The sequence below is a fragment of the Neophocaena asiaeorientalis genome, unplaced genomic scaffold (assembly GCF_003031525.2).
Source record: "Neophocaena asiaeorientalis asiaeorientalis breed wild unplaced genomic scaffold, Neophocaena_asiaeorientalis_V1.1 scaffold418, whole genome shotgun sequence".
NCBI lineage: Eukaryota > Metazoa > Chordata > Mammalia > Artiodactyla > Phocoenidae > Neophocaena > Neophocaena asiaeorientalis.
This window is the reverse complement of record NW_020175731.1, coordinates 4,067,283-4,086,907: the sequence shown is the minus strand read 5'-3', so window position 1 is coordinate 4,086,907 and position 19,625 is coordinate 4,067,283. Positions and strand designations below refer to the sequence as shown.

Below are 19,625 nucleotides of genomic sequence, written 5' to 3'. Positions count from 1 at the left end.
CTTGTATCGATTTGGAAGATGGAGAAGTTACATAGATGGATGATGATGATGATGTGTGAGAGAGACAGAGGATAGATGATTGATAGATGATAGAGAGATAGGTAGATAGATAGGTGATAGGTAGGTAGGTAGATAGATAGACAGATACCACTAAAACTGAACCAGGAGTAAAACGTCTTCTCAATTGACAGAAAAGACAATTTCAACTTTTTTGTTATTTATTAGTGTTGGGTTCTTCACTGCAGACAGCAGAATCCACTATATCTCACTTAAATAAAAAAGAGTTCCTAAAGATATTAAGTATATCACCAAATCTCTTAGAAAGCCGAAGAGCCTAATTCAGATGCTACACAGCTGGGAACAAAGCAGCCCAGGGACACCTACAAAGGGAGGACACCTGGCTTCACCGTAGGGCTGTCCTATACCAGCTACGCCCATGCCACCTGTCTCCAGCCTCATCACTAGGACATGAGAGTCTGGACACCAGATGCCTCCACCCTGTGCTCGTCAGAAGATCTGATATTCCTGCTAGCAGCCACCACCACCTCATGTTGTTTCTTTTCACCTCTAAGTCTTGCACAAGCACCTCCGCCTGGGGGATCCCATATCACATATGGAACTCTAGCTGCAAGGCAGTCTGGGAAAATGCAGTGTTTGGCCATCCAGCCTCTGTAAAGCAGGAAGGCATGGGTACAGTGGAGCTGGGGTGGGTGCTGACGAGCCAACCTACCGTACCTGCCACGCTATCTTCCCCTCGTTCTATTCAGTTGAGCTTTTGTTAAAGTGCTTTGTGAACTGTAGGCAGAAACGTTTCATTCCCATTCTTATTATCTTTGCAGCAAAATCTTACAACAGTGGCAATAAACCATGGCTACATCAAATTTAGCAACTTGATACAGGTAAAAACCTAGCAGGAAAGTTACCTCAGGGGATATAACCTACCTAAAGGGGTTCGGTGTTTGGAGGGTTTTTTGTTTGTTGTGTGGATTTTGTTTGTGGCACTAGCCAGCTGTTGTGGGATCTTTGGGAAAGTCCTACTTTTCTGAAGAACAAAGTCTTTCTCTGCCACTCCTTCCCCAAATGTTGTAGGGTTTGTTCCCTGGCTGAGTTAGAAATTGAGGTATTTGAGGCTGGAGCAAGGGAAAGGAATTAGGATGTGCCAGTTCCTGAAATAGGTGCTTCACATCTGGAATCATCACCCCTGTTACCAAGATGGGGAAACTGAGACCCAGAGATGGGAAATCTATGCTGATGAGATGGGCAGAAATTACACTTCAGACCACATTTTTCTGACTTCAGCGGTGACTCCCACGAATTGAGTAGAGAAACTTCTTGTTCAAAGATTTCGGAGGAGAATCAGGAAGGAGCGGGTTTCTCCAAGACCCCTCTCCGCCACCTAACCCCAGCAGTCCCAGGAGGGCTCTTAGAACCCTGGGGCTCCCACGGCGCAGTCAACAAACCTGGTGTAGACCAGTGATTTCCAAAATGGCCTGGGGCTTGGGTTCTCTGGGGAGCTTTTTAGAAATGGAGATTTGAAGGTGTTCTTAATGAGACTCTCCAGGGGTGTTATAGACCAGTATATTTGCCCATCCACCCAGCCCCTAAACCTTATACTACCCCCGTTACCTGGACATCAGGTCTGCTTGAACACAGACTTTTATTGCAAGGTAGCAAGCTTCTCTGGGGCTCAAAAAAAGGGAATAAAAAAGCCTACTTCATAGTGTTGTCGGGAAAATTATAAGAAAAAAAATATATGATACACCCCTGCTATAGAAGGTTCTCAAAATGATTCTTACCCATTCATCTGGCAAGTTCTTTTTTTGACTCTGTGTGATCTAGAAATCTTCTAAATATACAGGAGTATCTCAATATTGCATAGGTTTCACTTTTTTTTAATGAAATATGAGAAAAGCGCCAAGTGGGTCTTCCAGAAATTAAAATATTTGGACGAGAGTAGTAGCAAAAAAAGATAGAGAGAAGGAGAGATACTTGCTAAAGTGTTTCCCTATTAACAAAAGCCCAGAATTTGACTTTGTTTTACTTTCTAAGAAAATGAAGGTCAGGATGACTGGAGTCTGATGGGCCTTTAGTTTTAGGGACCGGCCAGAGTCCCCAGAAGCCCCAGGGCAGGCACGGAGGGGACCCCGGGCTGGCTGGCTCTGGTCCTCAAGGAGAGCCTGTGCCTCTTGGCTGGGCTTTGCTGCGCAGGTGACCAGCCCCCTGCGTTTCAGGACTCGGGCTTGCTGAATGTCATCACTGACCCTATCCACACCCCGGTCACTCTCTTCTGGCCCAGCGACCAAGCCCTCCAAGCCCTGCCCCCTGAACAACAGGATTTCCTGTTCAACCAAGACAACAAGGACAAGTTGAAGGAATATTTGAAGTTCCACGTGATCCGAGATTCCAAGGTATTTTGTTTTCACACAGACGGGAGTTGCAGGGGTGCCCCTGGGGTGATCAAATCCAGGAATTGTCCGTGCATCTCCACCCCCCCACTACGGTGCAAAGGTGGCCTGAGCATCCCCTGCCCCGCTGTGTCCTCCTCTGACTGCCTGTGGTGAATTGACCCCTGCAGTGTAGCACATCTCGTTCTGTTTCTCCCACTGGCCACTGTTTTTGTCCCAACTTTAACCAACACCCAAGAGCATCCCTCCCCTCTTGTACTGCAGACCAGCTTCCTCCCTGCCCTAGTTCACATGGCAAAGTGGCCGTTGACGACAGTCCCCAAGTTTCTCCCAGAATGACTCTTATCTCTCCCAATTCCAGAGTTTCTAGGCAAAGGTCTGATTCATCCAGCTGTGGCCAGCTGTTGGCTCCTGAGCTGATCCTCTGTGATCAGGGAAGCAGGATCTTGTGGGAACATGGCAGCTCTTGCTAAAACCCTGTCTCTTTGGGTCCTCAGCCAGGACCCTGTTTCCCTCCAGGAATGAGACACCTAATCCAAGAAGGCCAAATGCCCTCCCTCTGGTTAATTGGTAGGAACTGTAGTAGTTTCCTAAGGCTGCCATAACCAATTACCACAAACTGGGTGGCTTGAAACAACAGAAATGTATTCCCTCAGAGCTCTGGAGGCCAGAGGTCTGAAATCACAGTGTTGACAAGGCTGTTCCTGCTGAAAGCTCTGGGGGAGGGTCTGCTCCCTGCCTCTCTCTTAGCTTCTGATGGTTGCCAGACATCCTTGGCAACCCTGCCTTTTAGTGCGTCCCTCCAGTCTCTGGCCCTGTTATCACATGGCTCTCGTATCTTCTCCCTGTGTGTTTCTGTGTCTTCACATGGCACTCTCCTCTCTTCTTAAGAAGGCACCAGTCATATTGGATTAAGGGTCTACTCTACTCTGGTATGACCTCATCTCAACTAATTACATCTGCAATGATCTTATTTCCAAGCAAGGTCACATTTTGAGGTAATGGGGACCAAGACTTCAGTAAAACTTTTGAGGGGACACAATTCAACCCATCACAGCGCCCTATGCCATCTCCCTAACTCTGATCCTGCCACGGGCTTCATACACCAACACAGCATCTTCCATGGACTCCCGAGCATAGATGGGGATGGAAGGCTGATTGAAACCAGCTGGAGGAGACTTTCCCCACAGAAAAAATGTCCAACTTCCTAGAGAGCCCACGCTTATTCTTGCTTTTGATTATATCTGCTGTCATTTTAAAGCTGGAATTATTAGAACTCTTAGAAAAATTGTGTCTGAATTTGGTTTGTTGGCGAAGCTCCTTGGGGCCATTCTTCAGCCCAGATTTGGGGTGTTAATGTGGCATCATCGCTCCTACAGGTTTTGGCAGTGGATCTCCCCAGGTCTGCTACCTGGAAGACCCTGCAAGGTTCCGAGCTGAGTGTGAAGTGCGGAGCTGGCAGTGACATCGTGAGTATTGTCACCCAGTGGAAGTTGGGAGTGCATTCTCCAACCACTGCCCCTTCCAGGAGTTGTTCATTTTTTCCCACGTTGACAGCAAGCTCTTTTCTCTCACTGCCTTCAGGGCTATCTCCCCTGAGTAAGTGGATATGAAAAACCCGATAAGTCCTGGCCAGCCCAAGCCCTCACCAGGTGTCAGGGAGCCTCCCTTTACACTTGCAGAGAGCAGCTTTTGGTTGATTTTTGGGGAAGATTTATTTTCCAGTGTGAGACGCTTCCCTGAAGCAAGAAAGTACACTGTCATTCCTTTTCCTTCCTTCCCAGCCCTGCTGCAGCTTCCCCTCCAGCCTTCTCAAAGCATGTCAGAGCCAGCTCTAGGTTACATCTACCTAGATAGGCCAACAAAGAGAAAATTTGCAATTTTCACCTTCCTTGGCTAGCTCCTTAACAATATTACCTTCCTGTAATTCCATGTGATGAATGGGTCTGATGGGATAATAGTAGCTACATCCTCTATCTTTTATTTAATGGAAAATGGCAGTGGCTTAAATATGTAAGGGTTTCTCTCTCTTATAAAAAAAAAAAATCTGGAAGTAGCCAATCCAGAGCTAGTATGATGGCTCTCTGGGGGAGCTCCTTCTGTCTTCCTGCTCTGCAGCACATGTTTCCAGCCTCACAGTCACCTCAAGGTCCAACATAACTGTTGGAGCTCCAGCCATCATGTCCACTTTCCAGGCAGTAGAAAGGAGAAAGGGCAAAAGGGATGCAGCTCCAAGCTGAGTTGATTACCTTCAAGGAGCCTTCTGAGAAGTCCCAGATAACATTCTGTTTACATCTTCTGACAAGCCAGAATCCCTTTGGTGATTGGATTGGAATTGCATTGAATTTGTTACCAAATATGAAGAGTGTTAGCATCTTTACATCCCAACTTCTGGAAAGTTGTCCTAATGTACGTACTCTCTTGAGATCAACTATACTGTCTCCATAGACCAAACTCGACATGTATCAAAGAAGAAGAAGAAAAATGTTCACTGCTCATCCTGAGTGCTAATAGAACTTTCAGGCACTTTGTACTCAGAGTACTATTTTTTTTTTTTTTTTTTGGCTGCATCAGGCCTTAGTTGCAGCACACGGGATTTTTCGTTGCGGCGCGCAGGCTCTTCGTTGTGGTGCGCAGGCTTCTCTATAGTTGTGGCGTGTGGGTTTTCTCTTCTCTAGTTGTGGTGCGTGGGTTCCAGAGTGCATGGGCTCTGTAGTTTCTAGCACGCAGCCTCTCTAGTTGAGGCAAACGAGCTCAGTAGTTGTGGCACATGGGCTTAGTTGCTCCACAGCATGTGGAATCTTAGTTCCCTGACCAGGGATGGAATCCGCGTCCCCTGCATTGGAAGGCGGTTTCTTTACCACTGGACCACCAGGGAAGTCCCCAGAGTACTATTGAGTTGGAACTTTATAACAACTCTATGCAATGGAATCATTAATCCTATTCACCTGGTAAAAACAATTAAACCTCAGGGAAGTTCAGGGACTTGTTCACACAGTGTATAAGTAGAAGTGGGGGGATTCAACTGCAGTTTTCCAGGGCTCTTTCCACTGAGTTACACAGTATACATCCCATCAAACACTAGAGAGAGATTTATCTTTTTCTTTTCATGCAACTTTCTAAAAGCATTTGCTTCCTGGGAGGGAAATATATCCGTCAATTTACTAGCTGGGTGGACCTTAGGAAAGAAAGCCTGAGGACTGTTGCAAGCATTAAACAAAATCATGTATCTCGAGCACAGTTTAGACAATGCCTAGTATACGTGAAAAAGTTGTTGTCGTTAAAAGGGTAAAGCCCATCGGTGTATATTTTGGAAAGGAAGTTGTACCGGTAGCTCTGCTAGGTGCTGGCACTAAATATGAAAACTGGGTAGCTGCACGCGACGTGGCCGTGTCAACCAGGTTTATCCTGAGCCACGGCCAGGCCATCCCTACCCCACCCTGTTACCCCCACTGCCAGCGTTTCTACTTTGGTAGAGGCAGTGTTGTCGACTGGCTAGGAGTGTGGGCTGAGGCTGCCAGCCTGGGCATGAATGCCTGCACCACCACTTACCGACTGTGTCACCTTCGCAAGTTATCTAACCACTCACTGCCTCCGTCTCTTCATCCGTGAATGGGGATACCAGCAAGAGTAGCCACATCCTCGGGATGTTGTGAGGATTGAAAGAATTTGCACAGGTAAAGCATGAAGGACAGTACTCGGATGTAATACATACTGCGTGTCTGAGATAAAGATGTTGGCCGTCGGTACGTTATCAGTTCTCTGTGACTCTAGCAGGTGCTGGCCACATTCCATGGCCTGGGAAGAGGAGAAGTCTGAGGATGGTTGACTGTTCCCCTGCTCTCTCTCCCTCTGTCACAGGGCGAGCTCTTCCTGAACGGCCAAATGTGCAGAATTGTGCAGCGGGAGCTCTTATTTGACCTGGGCGTGGCCTACGGCATTGACTGTCTACTGATCGACCCCACCCTGGGGGGCCGCTGTGACACTTTTACCACGTTCGATGTCTCGGTCAGTCCTAAAAACACTACTGTAGTAAGGGAACCTTGGGCCAAGGAACAGCCCTCATGGGTTGTGGGACCCTGCTGTGAAGCCACAGAGGGCTGGTCCCCAGTGAACACGGGACCCAAGGGATCAGAGCGCTACATGACAGTGCTCTTCAGATTAACGTCTACTTAGTCCCGTACAAGCCTTGCCCGTGCTCATTTATGCACCCACACACCCATCCATCCATCCCCCTGCCGTTAAGGAAACAGTTGTTGGGAACCGACTGTGTGCCACTGTTCTACCAGTCATTTTCAAACCCACCCACCCATTCAATCATTCACTTAACCATTCTACAAGCACTTTTTGAGCCTCTGCCAGAATAAACCGTGAGAAATGCCGTACTTGACAGGGTATGACTACAAAAGTGGCCATTTCATATGGTTCCATCTAATACATGCCACCATACCGCCATTCATTTGCTCATTCATTAACACTGACTGAACTTCCGTCCCGGGTCCTGCACTGTTTGAGGCGTGTGTACATCTCACACACATTCATCCACCCAGTGCCATTTATTGACCTTTGAGCCTACTGTTTGGCTCAATGCTCATCTTAACCCCTATCCAATAGTAGAAGGCAGTTATCATCTACTCTATTATGCAAACTTGTAAATTGAGTCTCAAAGAGGTGGAGTGACTTACATGGCAAAGTCTGTCACCAGTTGATTTCTGTACCGGGCAACTTGTAGGCATTCGATAAATATCCCAAATTACTAGGATAACAGCCGAAGTAGGAGATGAAAAACCAGTTTTTAATTTCTTCACTTTCAGAGTATATACACAGACAGTTTTTTCAGTTAATCGTTTTTCCTCACCAATCAATCCCCTGAAAATCAAATAGCAACAAGAATTATTATCCCTGTTTTATAGATCAGAAAACTAAGGATCAAAGAATGTGATTAGCTAGAAGAATTACAGCTGATTTATAATGGAACTGACACCTGCATCCACATTTCCCACTGCTGCCATACCGTGTGCCTGTGTGACCCCGCCCTGGTCCACCCCCATCTAACAGGGAATTTTTACCTCAAAGAAATAGACTAAGGAATTGAGGTCCACGACATACCTTCAGAGTGTTTGCTTTTATATTCTTGATCATAGCCAGAATCTTAATTTTTTAGTCACATAATCAAGGCATTAACCTGGGGCATTCCCTGTGTTTCCCAATATTCTGGATTTTTAAGTGTTTCTTTTCTTGCGTACTAGGGGAACTGTGGGAGCTGTGTTCATACTCCCAGCTGCCCCAGGTGGACTAAACCGAAGGTAATTATGAGCACAGTGATAACGTTTGGAGAGTGAGAGGTTTGTTTCTCTATCAGACCCCAGTCTCCTGGTAGCTGTGAGTGTGCATGTGTGTACATCTGCAAGTGTGTTATAACTGTGTGTAATTAGTTTATGTCTTTCTTTCAACAGTCAGGCCAGTGGGATTAGAGATGAACATTCTTAGCCCAGGCAGCCTGTCAACCCACTATCCATCTTTTAAGAACTGTCTAGGAGAGTCATGGGATTACAGACCTAGGAGGGGTTGCAAAGATAATTATAAAAATAATAGTTGTATTTTGTTGGTTGCTGTTCATGTCCCCGGCTCTGTGCTGGCCCCTTTATTTTGACATTATCCCTATTCCCCATTATAATACCTATAGAAAAATATATTACCTCCACTTACAACAGATGAGCCTCAGAGAGGATAAGCAATCAGCCCGAGGCCACACAGCTAGTAAGGAGCAAAGCTAGGATTAGAGCCCAGCATGCAATGTAAGAGGAATGGTTAAGCCAATGAAATTTGGGGTCCACAGTTACGGGGTCAAATTCTCATGGGTAATCTTTGGCAAGTCATTTTATATGTTTTTGCCTCTGCAAAATGGAGCTAATAACAGTTCTGTGTGTGATTATTAGGAAAAGTAAGTTTTTAAATGTGGGTACAGAGCCTGGCACATAGCAAGTGCTCATTAAGTATTAGTTTTAGTACTTACTCCAAAGCCAAGCTCTTTCTACTCTACCAGTAACCCCTCTCACAGAAACACCCCTACAAAATGAACTGTAACCCCGTACCCTCTCTACTGATGTTCCTGGGGCCTGGCCACAGACCCCTCTCCTGATAGAAAGCCACCTCTTTCCCACTCCCTTCTCAGGCAACCACACCTTTTGCAAACAGCTCTAAGGATTAAGATGGGGAGAAATCTTCTTCCCATGGACTCCACCTCTGCCCCCTCCCCCATTCATTTGTCTCTCTACACCCCTAAGAAGAGAATTCCCTGTACAGGGCTCATGACCATTGAGTCCCATTTTCTACTTGGGCAGTACCCAGGTTCCCCCACTGGGGGTGGACTAGAGCCCAAGGGGATGGAAGGTGGAGGGATGATGGTTCAATCTCTTCCTTTAGGGTGAGAAGCGGAAGTGTCTGTACGACTTGCCCTTCAGGAGGAACCTGGAAGGCTGCAAGCAGCAGTGCACCCTGGTGATACAGCTCCCCAAGTGCTGCAAGGGCTACTTCTGGCCAGACTGTCAGGGTAAGGGAGCCTCTTACTGCCTCGCAATTCTGAAATGATTGTACAATCACTGTGGAGTGGGGAGCAGGGGACTATATCACTCTTAATGATTCTGCTCAGAAAAGATCCAAAAGCAATTATTCTGAAGAGCTGTGCAGCTTTCCTTTTTTTTTTGTCTTGTCATATTTGGTTTTTACAGAGTTGAGATTCTACTGTGCATAGATTGTAAATCATGTGTCATGCTTTTCTGCTTGATGTTGTAGCATGAGACATTTCCCATGGTGTTAGAAACACCATATTTCATTTCTGACACCAGTCTGTGATACTGATAAGCATGCTAGTTTAAACGCGTCTAAAGACATCTACCTTGGCAGGTTGCTATACAACTGTGATATGAATGGGCCATTATTTCCTGAAATCTTCCGTTATGTGTAACGTCGCCCTCCCTCCCTCACCTCACCCTTTCAGGAAAGGGCTCCTGAAACCCCTTTGTCTAGATACGACTTCTAGCCAATAACGCAGCAGCAAAAGCATAACAAATGCCATAGAACTTCCCCTCCACCATGCATTGATTTAAGTGAGCACATTTATTGAGTGCTACTTCCCATATATGGGAACATCTGAACCTCGCAGCAACCCCTAAGAAGTAGGTTCCCTTGTCATCCCCATTTTACAGATGACGAAATCAAGGCACAGATTGGATAAGAAGCACACTTAAGGTCCCACAGTATGTCTCCAGAAGCCGTGGTTTTAAGTACCATGCATACTCCATTCACCATGGTCCAGTTGAGAAAATTCTGGGCTGGGAGTCCACGCAGTCACTCAGCCTCCACTCCACTCTCCATCACTAAAGCACAGACCATTGATAAAAGTCAGTGTCATCCCTTATATTTGTTCAGCGCTTATATTTTCAAATGCTCTTGGTTACAGTGTCTCATCTGATCCTCAGAGTGGGCACTCTGTCATCACCCTCCCCCTCCTCCTCTAGAGCTAAGAGAACCGAAGCTCAGAGCAAGTTCATTATTCAGCTCAGATCAACACAAATCCAGGTCTCCTGACCCCCAAATACAGTGCACAGTTCGGTATATTGCTCTGCCAGTCCCATTAGATAGATAGATAGATCGATTTTTTTTTTTTTTTTTTTTTGTGTGGTACGTGGGCGTCTCACTGTTGTGGCCTCTCCTGTCGCGGAGCACAGGCTCCGGACGCGCAGGCTCAGCGGCCATGGCTCACGGGCCCAGTCGCTCCGTGGCATGTGGGATCTTCCCGGACCGGGGCACGAACCCGCGTCCCCTGCATCGGCAGGCGGACTCTCAACCACTGCGCCACCAGGGAAGCCCCCCTATCAGATATAGTTAAGCCATAGGCCAGTGGGTTGCTCTAAACATCCATATGTGGATATGTCCCCGGGGCCACAGAGGACAGAACCCACAGCTAAGGATGGGTTAGCAGCATGTTCACAAAGACGCTGAGCTGCTCTGGGTCTGGGGAGCCTGTTGAGTCACTGCTGTTTCATCTCTTCCAGCCTGCCCTGGAGGACCAGATACCCCATGTAACAACCGGGGTGTCTGCCTTGATCAGTACTCACCCGCGGGACAGTGTAAATGCAACACTGGCTTCAACGGGACAGCGTGTGAGCTGTGCTGGCCAGGGAGATTCGGGCCTGACTGTCAGCGTATGTGGCACCCACTCCCCTGAGCTTCTGCCTGTCGTTCGGCTGTACGCTCCCTGCCCCGATGCACACCATCCACCTGAGCTGGAAGCATCCTTCTTCCTCTCTTTCCCGGCCACCCACCTCGCATCTGCCTGCCCTCACATGCTTTTTTCCTCCTTGGATATATTCCCGTTTCCATCCACTGAAAGAGCCTCCCCTCTAGAAGTGAAACTCACATCCCCTGCAGCCACCAGGGCAAGCTGTGGCCGACCAGCACTCATTCAGTCATTCAACTATCACATATATGCTGAGTCCTTACTAATGTTGACAGCTAATGTGTGTGGAGTGCCTACTATGTGCCAGGCAGGTATGTTGTACCATCTAATCCTCACAACGAGCCTTTGAGGTGGGTACTCTTTATTATCCCCACTTAACCAGATGAAGAAGCTGAGGCACAAAGAGGCTTAGTGACTTGATCAAAAGCCAGGAATGGTTCTAAGTTACAGAGCTTAGCTTTCAAAATCCCAGCTTTCAAGGAGTGTACATTCAAAGGGAGGAAACAAAGATGACAGAAACAAAAATAGATACAAAGGCATAAAGAAGATGAAGCAGATGAAGGGAATCGAGATAGAAAGGAGGCAGTGGTCCAGAAGACATCTCATGAAATATTTGAGTAGAGACCTAACAGAGGTGAGGGGCCGGGAGTGGGACTGTCAATAGCAGCTCTGTCCGGTCAAATTTCAGTGATGATGGAAATGCTCTGTAACTCCGCCACGAGGAATGGTAGCCGCTAGCCACAAGTGGATGTTGAGTACTCAAAACCTGTGACTAAGGAACTGAGTTTTGGTTTTTAAAATTAGTTTACATTTAGATAGCCACGTGTGATGAGCGGCTGCTCTGATGGACAGTGCAGGCTAGGGGAATGGCTTTCCTGGAAGAGAGACAAGCAAGTGCAAAGGCCCTGAGGCAGGCGTGGGCTTGGCATGCAAGGAACAGCAAAGCGGCCAAGGTGGCTGAGCAGGGTGGGCAAAGAAGAGGGAGAAAGGGAGAAGAAGGAATCTGAAGGTCGCCAGGGGCCAGATAACATAGGAGCTTCTTGCCCAGAGACAGGTCTTCAGCGTCTAATCTAAGTGTGATGGCGGCCAGTAAAGGATTGTGAATGGGGGGCGGGGGGGGTTGTCCTGAGCAGATTGGAAAGGACCACCCCAGCTGCCCCGTGGAGAGTGCACCATGGGAGCGCACGAGCAGAAGCAGGGCCAGCTTTGGGGAGGCTAATGCCACGTTCTGGGTGAGAGCCGGCGGTGCCGTGGGCTAGCGTGGTGCTGCTGGAGGTGGTAAGCAGAAGGACTGGTATATTTCTTGAAGTCTTGACCATTCAGTCCATTTCTCTGTTAGGAGGCCCAGATGATGTTCCCTCCCACTACTGTTCAGTTACATACCCCATGATACCCTCTACTTCTGTGTTTACAGCAATCCCTGTATTTATTATTACGTGTTCGATAACCAGGTACTGCTAGACTGTAAGCTCCCTGAGGACAGGGACCTTATGTCTTGGGTTTTCTGCTGTAACCTCATCGCCTGGTAGTGTCTGCCTCATGATAGCCACTGGATTGGTTATTTTTTGAAAGTCTGAATGAATGATATAAATGAATGAGTGAATGAATGTGGATAAACACGGTGCCTTCCAAACCAACAGCACAGCCAGCATGTGGTCAGTGGGCTTGGTTGATTGGATTTCAATCCCTGATCTCTGCCAACTGATCACACCCCAACTTGCTCTACAGCCTGTGGCTGCTCGGACCATGGACAGTGCAACGACGGGATCACGGGCTCTGGGCAGTGCGTCTGTGAAACGGGGTGGACGGGCCGCTTCTGTGACACTCAGACAGGTCTGTCCTGGGGGCGGCCACCTGCCGGCGGCCCTGTGCTGCAGCGGACCCCGCCGAGAGCGGCCGACTGAGGGTGGGGGTCTTAGCGACATCGGAAAAAAACAACAAGGCAGGGGTTCCCTTTTCCACGAGGAATAGATGACTTGGTTGTGTGGCCCCAGGGTCCGGAGATCTGGTGACTTGAAGGAAACTAGATGACAGGATTTAACTCAAACCCATGAAACCAGCATGCAGTCCTGTCAATCATGGAAGGACCCACCTCAAGCAAAGTATACAGGATTGGGCAGGAAGGGTCCCTCGGGATCGTGGTCCAGGCCCACATGTGTGCAGACACAGAGGTGAAGGGTTTCACAGAAAACATGCTGTTCCCTGGAGTCCAGGATATGACCCCTGATTCAGCTGCTTATTAGACAGACGGCCTCAGCTAAGCTACCCTCCCCGAGGCTTGATGCGCTCGTCCGAAAAAAGAGAGCCTGTTGCACGGTTTTCAGGGGAGGATTGTTGTAAGGGTCGGGGTCATGGTTTCGGGGTGTCCGGTGCATGTGGGGCACTCAGAAACAGTAGCTGTCATTATCACCATCTGTCACTGTCATCCTTGTCATGACCTTGATCCTTACTGAGCTGTCAGTTTTCTGAGGCCTCCCTTGAAGCCCAAGCCTCATGTTCCGGTCCCATGTAAAGCACTGTCACTTCATCCTCCCTGGGGGCAGAAGGGCAAGCCCAAGCTCTTCGTGTGGGCGTCAGCAACCTGAAGCTCCAGCAGCCCAGCAGTCCCCTTAACTTCAGTTCTTCCCCCTCTTCTCTCCCCCGTCCTCCTCCCGTGGCTTCATGCTGCCTCCTGATACTGCAGCCCCTTCCAGCCACCAAAGCCCCAGACTTCTCCCAGGCTCTGCAGTGCCCACAGAAGGCCTTGGAATTTCTCCTCCAATTTAACCATCTCCTCTGGAACCCCATGCCCTTAGGGCCAAAGAGCTAAATTCACCCTTGCTGGCGGACTCTGAGGTACAAAGAGTTCATTGGTTGCCCCTAACGGTAACATATTTGCGTTTTAATCTGGATAACATTTCAGAAGTAATGTCTTAATAATACAAAGGAGTCGGGCTTCCCTGGTGGTGCAGTGGTTGAGAGTCCGCCTGCCGATGCAGGGGACACGGGTTCGTGCCCCAGTCCGGGAAGATCCCACGTGCCGTGGAGCGGCTGGGCCCATGAGCCATGGCCGCTGACCCTGCGCATCTGGAGCCTGTGCTCCGCAACGGGAGAGGCCACGGCAGTGAGAGGCCCGCGTACCGCAAAAAAAAAAAATAATAAAAAATGATACAAAGGAGTGATTCCGGAATCTCAGAATCTCCAGGCTGGGAGGGACCTTAGCAAATCACCCCGTCCGCCCGCCATAAGGGGCCACTTTTGAAACACAGTGGCAGGCCAGATCTCAGGGGTCTCAGGAAGATGCCTTAGGTGGGTCCCAACCCTTCACGTCATGGTGCGGGATGAATGGTGACCTCTTTCTTTGCAGTTGTGCCCCTCGTGTGCGTGCCTCCTTGTTCCGCTCATGCCACCTGTAAGGAGAACAACACGTGTGAGTGTAACCTGAATTATGAAGGGGACGGAATAACGTGTACAGGTAGGTCCCATCCGGGCATGGGTAGAATAGCAGCGAGGTGCTAGGAGCAGAGCGGCTCTTGGTCAGGGTGCCTGGGCTCCATCCCGGCCCTTCTGCTTCCTGCTCGGACTGCTTCGGCAATACCCACCCTCTCTGCGACTCAGTTTTCCTCGATGGGTTTGCTCATGCCTGACCCGCCCACTTCCCAGGTCATGACTTTGAAACTGCTTTGCCAACTGTGATGCACTTTGTTTTATGGTATTTTTGTGACTCTACAGATAATCCAGTCTTACTTCAAAAAATTCAGAAACTATACTACAGTATTTAAAAGACAACAGTGAAACCTACACATGCTCTCACCACTCGGTGAGAACCACTTTGAACACTGAACTGTCTCTGTCTCTAGTAGTTACAATATAGGTTCAGCCACACAGAGACCCAAATGAACAGTGGCACAAACAAGGCAGATGTTTAAATGTTTATTTTTATCTCTTATAGCAGTTTGCATGGAGGCATCCAGGGCTAACATAGGGTTTCACTCTGACAGGTCATCTGGGGGCCCAGACTCCTTCTATCTTGTTGCTCTGCCATCATTCACTTGCCTGGCCCGAGATGGTCACTACCAAAGCACATCCCAGGCAGCAGGATAGAGAGGGAGAGAGAGGAGGCAAACCTCCTCCCTTTAAGGACACACCTAGAAGAGGCTAAAATCCTGTCTGCTTCCACCCCATTGGCTGGAACCTCATCATCTGTCACACCTAGGACAGGGGAGCCTGGGAAATGTAGTCTTCAGTTGGACAACCATGAAGCCCAGCTGAAAATCTACTACTATAGAATAAGAAGACAATAGGTACTGGGGGAAAGCTACTAGTCCTGGGCACGCATACTTTCAAACTGTTCTCATGAGTAGATATTCATATAGAGATATATACTTTCTTTACAGAACTGAGATCTTGCTATACCTGTCGTTCTGTGATCTGCTACGAGGCAGTCTAGAAGTAGCTCAGCAACAGCAGTGGCAGCAAAGACCCAGGTTCTGTCTTTCTGCTCTGCCAGCCTTAGGCTGAGGCCTTTTGTCATGTTCATGCTCTCAGGGTCTCAAGTGGCTGCCACCACTCTAGCCAAAAAGTCAGACGAGAGAAATCAGAGCGCTTTCCAGCTACTCCTGAGGCTGGAGCTAATCTACTATTAGGTTGAAATTTGGGGGATCAAGAAAACAAAGGTTAAGGGGCACACAAAACAGTGGGGAAAGTGCGGGCTTTGGAGTCCAACCAACCTGGCTTTAAATCCCAGCCCCTCGACGTTGTAGCTAGTTTGCCTTGGTCAGGTCAGTTAAGCTCTGAGTTTCCATTTGTTAATCTACAGAATGGGGGTAACGATGTCTGTGTCACAGGGTGCTCAGTAGTGCACCAACCCTACATGCACACGCGCATGCGTGCGCACGACTATGTCCTAACGCTAAAACCCAAACTCATTAGAAAACTACTACCAAAGTAAAGTGTGTGATTAAAAAAAAGAGCAGAGGTAGACAGATGGCACCAGGCCTGGTCTATGAGGGTGTTCGCCACGGGACACTAGTGTTGGCAAATGCAGCACAGAGGCCACCAGGCACAGGGAGAGAAGGCACTGAAATGTTGGGGCCCGCTGTCTCGCCCAGCGCCACTGGTCCTGGGGTGACCCACACCTCGATCTGAAGCCCGTGTTACACAGAGCGTGGTTCATTGAGCCCTTGTCCTCTGCTCTTGCAGTTGTGGATTTCTGCAAACAGAACAACGGGGGGTGTGCAAAGGTCGCCAAGTGCTCCCAGAAGGGCACAAAGGTCTCCTGCAGCTGTCAGAAGGGCTACCAGGGGGATGGCCACAGCTGCACGGAGATAGACCCCTGTGCGGACGGCCTCAATGGCGGGTGTCATGAGCATGCCACGTGCCAGATGACCGGCCCGGTGAGTCTCGTCTCCCCGGGGAAATTGGGGGTGGGGAGCCCTTGTGCCTCGCTCAGCCTTGCTTCTCCACTCGGGTTACCATTGGCCTCTTCCTAAGCCTTCTTCCCACGTGAGTCTATTTCTTGTTAAGTCAGCGGGCTAAATACGAAGTGGTACCCTATGCAGAAAAAGGACCTTACTGGAAAAGCTGGTGAAGTCCACATAAAGTCTGTTGTTCAGTTAATCATAGTACACCAACACTAAGTTTTTAGTGTTGACAATGAACTATGGTTTTGGAAGATGTTAACGTTAGGAGAAACTGAGTGGAGAATATAAGGAGACTCTCTCTCTGCAACTTTTCTCTAAATCTAAAATGATTCCAAATAAAAATTAATTCAAACCAAAAAAGTTGGTAAGAGGTGGCAGGAAAAGTGCAGTTTGGGCACTCACTCAGGTCTTTCTAGAATGGAATCAGTGCCCTGTTGCCCCATTTCTCTGGTGGGAAGGAAAGATGGTGGGAGATGATGTCGATTATATTATAGTTATAAACATGAACTCAGAGTCAGGCAGCCTTTGAGTCTTTGTTCCTGGCCTGACACGCTGTGTGGTCTGGGGCTGGCTGCTTAACCTCTCTGAGCCTCAGTTTCCTCACTTCACAAAGTGGGCCTCATAATACTGCGAACCTCACAGGATTGTTGTGGACATTAAATGGGATCATTCATTGACTCAATAAATGGTCATCAAGCACCTACTTTGTGCTGTTGTAGCTGCCAAGGATGTAGCGATCAAAAGCTTACACACGAGTAGGGGGAGGGGGCATCTTCAGTACAGAAATGAGTGTACAAGATACCTTCAGAGAGGGCCAAGAGTCAGGAGGAACAAAAATCAGGCCAGTGTGATAAAAAGGGACCGGGAGTCAGGGAAGCGACATCTGAGCTGAGATGTAAAGGAGGACATTCCATCCTGAGCCTGTGCAAAAGCAAGACGGAGCAATCAGTCCCCACCGGACAGGACAGGCATGTTTCTTACCCTTCTGAGCATCTCCTGTGTTGGATGGTGGCCCGTGGAGCACATGGGGCTCTGGGGGCCCAGAGAAGGGCCTTTTTCATCTTTCCCACTCTCCCTCCCAGGGCAAGCACAAGTGTGAATGTAAACGTCATTACGTGGGAGACGGGCTGGACTGTGAACTGGAGCAGCTGCCCATTGACCGCTGCCTGCAGGACAATGGGCAGTGCCATGCCGACGCCGACTGTGCTGACCTCCATTTCCAAGGTCAGTGTGGCCCAAAGCACCTGGTCTTCAGGCATGGGGAAGGGACCTCTGCAAGAGCAAAAGGAAAGAGTATTGAAAACTGGGGTCAGGGACTTCCCTAGTGGTCCAGTGGTTGGGACTTTGCCTTCCAGCGCAGGGGGGCAGGTTCGATCCCTGGTAGGGGAGCTAGGATCCCACATGCCTCAAGGCCAAAAAACCAAAACGTAAAGCAGAAGAAATATTGTAACAAATCCAATAAAGACTTCAAAAGTGGTCCACATCAGGAAAAAAAAAAAACTGGGACCAAACAGCCCATGCATTGCCCAGGACCCAGTGGAGGCTGACATCAAGCACATGGAGGGTTTGGATTTCAACGTACAAATTTGTGGGGGACACAGACATTCAGTCCCTATCACGCATCAAGTCCTAAGGCACCTCAAGTCCATTTTGGGGATGAAATGGAGGAAATATAAGCAGGAGAAAAACACAGGAGATACGACAAATATATGACACTGTCTCTTCTTGTAAGGAGATTCCCAGTGGAGTTGAGGACATTTTTTAATCGATAAGACCGGGGGAAGAAATGTAATAAGACAGAAGATAGCAATTTATCTCAGGCTGATGGTGCAACTGAAGGGAGAGAGCAAGCTGCTTAGAGAAAAATTGGAAGCAGGGACTCAAGCAGGTATTTGTACACCCACGTTCACAGCAGCATTACAACAGCCAAAAGGCAGAAACAACTGAAATGTTCAACATATGGACGGATAGATAAAATGCAGTATACCGTGGGAAATTACCCTATAAAAGGAATGAAATTCTGTACATGTTACAGCGTGAATGAACCTTGAAAACATGCTCCATGAAATAAGCCAGACACAAAAGGACAAACACTGTACTCTTCCACAGATAGAAGGTACCTATAATGGGCAAATTCAGAGAGACAGAAGAAAGGATAGAGGTTACTGAAGGGTGGGGAGAGGGGGTCATTCTTTAATGGGGACAAAGTTTCTGTTTGGGATGATGGAAACATTCTAGAAATGGATAGTGGTGATGGTTGCACATGTAAATGTACTTAATGCCACGGCATTGTACACTTAAAGTGGTCAAAAGGGCGAATTTTATGTTATGTGTATTTTACCGCAATAAAATTTTTAAAAAAAAGAATAGAGAAGGGAAGGATCTCTGGGTGGGATGAGAGAGGGAATCCCAGGGAGCTGAATAGAGGCCTGGGGCTACAGTAGACCCTTGAAAGATGCTGGAGTTGAGCTATGCACAGAAGAGCTGGCAAGACATTTCTGCTGGGAGGACTCACGGACAGCAGTTATCAGGGGTCAGCTGGGAAGGACGAGGCAATGGTGGGAGGGACAGCATAATATCAAGGCTATGACCCCAAGGTAACAGGGTCTCTGCTGGGAAGAGGAGTGAGATGAGGGAGAAAAGGGCACACCGTGGACATGGAGAGTGAAGAAAAGGAAAGGGTCGACCATAATGTAAGGTTTCCATCTCAAGAGACCAACCCAGTGGTGGTGTTAAAGCAGTCTGGGAGTAGGGGGCCCAAGAATTTTGAAAGCTTTGCTGGGGACAGTCTATGTTCAAGGTGATGATGAATCTTCCAAGTTCTATTTCAAGGTGATGGCAGGACTTCAAAGCAGGGAGATTCTGTAGGCGGTTGTTATTTAGGATGGGGTCAAGAATGAGCAGTTGGGACCAGGGGTGTTGATTCATGAGTCATTTGCCAGGAGGAGTGTGGAGTCAAGAGGTGCCTGGCTTTTTCTTTAGGGCACGATTCATTCAGCCAGTCCTGCCTGTTCCCACAACTCACTGAATCTGTTCAGTTCGTGGAACATCGCCCATCTTCTCCAGGGGGTTTTTCTCTTCTACATTTTTATGAATACTGAGACAGTGATGGTAGTTATATTAAGTGACTGAGCGTCACATTGGACCCACCTCCTGTTGTAGCTGAGTGGTTACCCTTAAGAAGACGAGATGGCATTGGGATAATGCCTCAGCTGTCCCGGTGGGCAGGCTACGGAGGCATCCCACACTCAGGAGGAAGTGCCTACTCTCACACAGTTCCGAGGAGGGCAAACTCACACAGCCTCTGTGGCAACCAATTTGGCAATGTGTGCAGAGAGCCTCATGACATTCAAGGGACACATCCTATTGAAATAATCTAAGAATTGAATAACGGGAAACATACCATCCCAGCATTACCTAACATCACAAAAAATTAGAAATAACAAATATCTAACAGTAAAGGATGATCAAATATACTGTTGTATCCACTCAAGGGCACTATTAAGAATTGTGGGGACTTCCCTGGTAGCACAGTGGTTAGGAATCTGCCTGCCAATGCAGGGGACATGGCTTCGA

General features: G+C 48.3%; 1 protein-coding gene across 1 annotated transcript in view; it reads left to right on the top strand.

Moving 5' to 3' along the window:
• Window positions 1-19,625, top strand: part of STAB2 (stabilin 2) — a 152,346-nt gene that overhangs the window by 116,236 nt on the left and 16,485 nt on the right. The window contains exons 50-60 of the mRNA XM_024732138.1: window positions 840-899; window positions 2,232-2,408; window positions 3,785-3,874; window positions 6,267-6,413; window positions 7,655-7,711; window positions 8,832-8,958; window positions 10,463-10,612; window positions 12,376-12,480; window positions 13,994-14,101; window positions 15,829-16,022; window positions 17,132-17,273. Coding sequence (XP_024587906.1) covers window positions 840-899; window positions 2,232-2,408; window positions 3,785-3,874; window positions 6,267-6,413; window positions 7,655-7,711; window positions 8,832-8,958; window positions 10,463-10,612; window positions 12,376-12,480; window positions 13,994-14,101; window positions 15,829-16,022; window positions 17,132-17,273 — 1,357 coding nt within the window. The remainder of the gene's footprint in view (window positions 1-839; window positions 900-2,231; window positions 2,409-3,784; window positions 3,875-6,266; window positions 6,414-7,654; window positions 7,712-8,831; window positions 8,959-10,462; window positions 10,613-12,375; window positions 12,481-13,993; window positions 14,102-15,828; window positions 16,023-17,131; window positions 17,274-19,625) is intronic.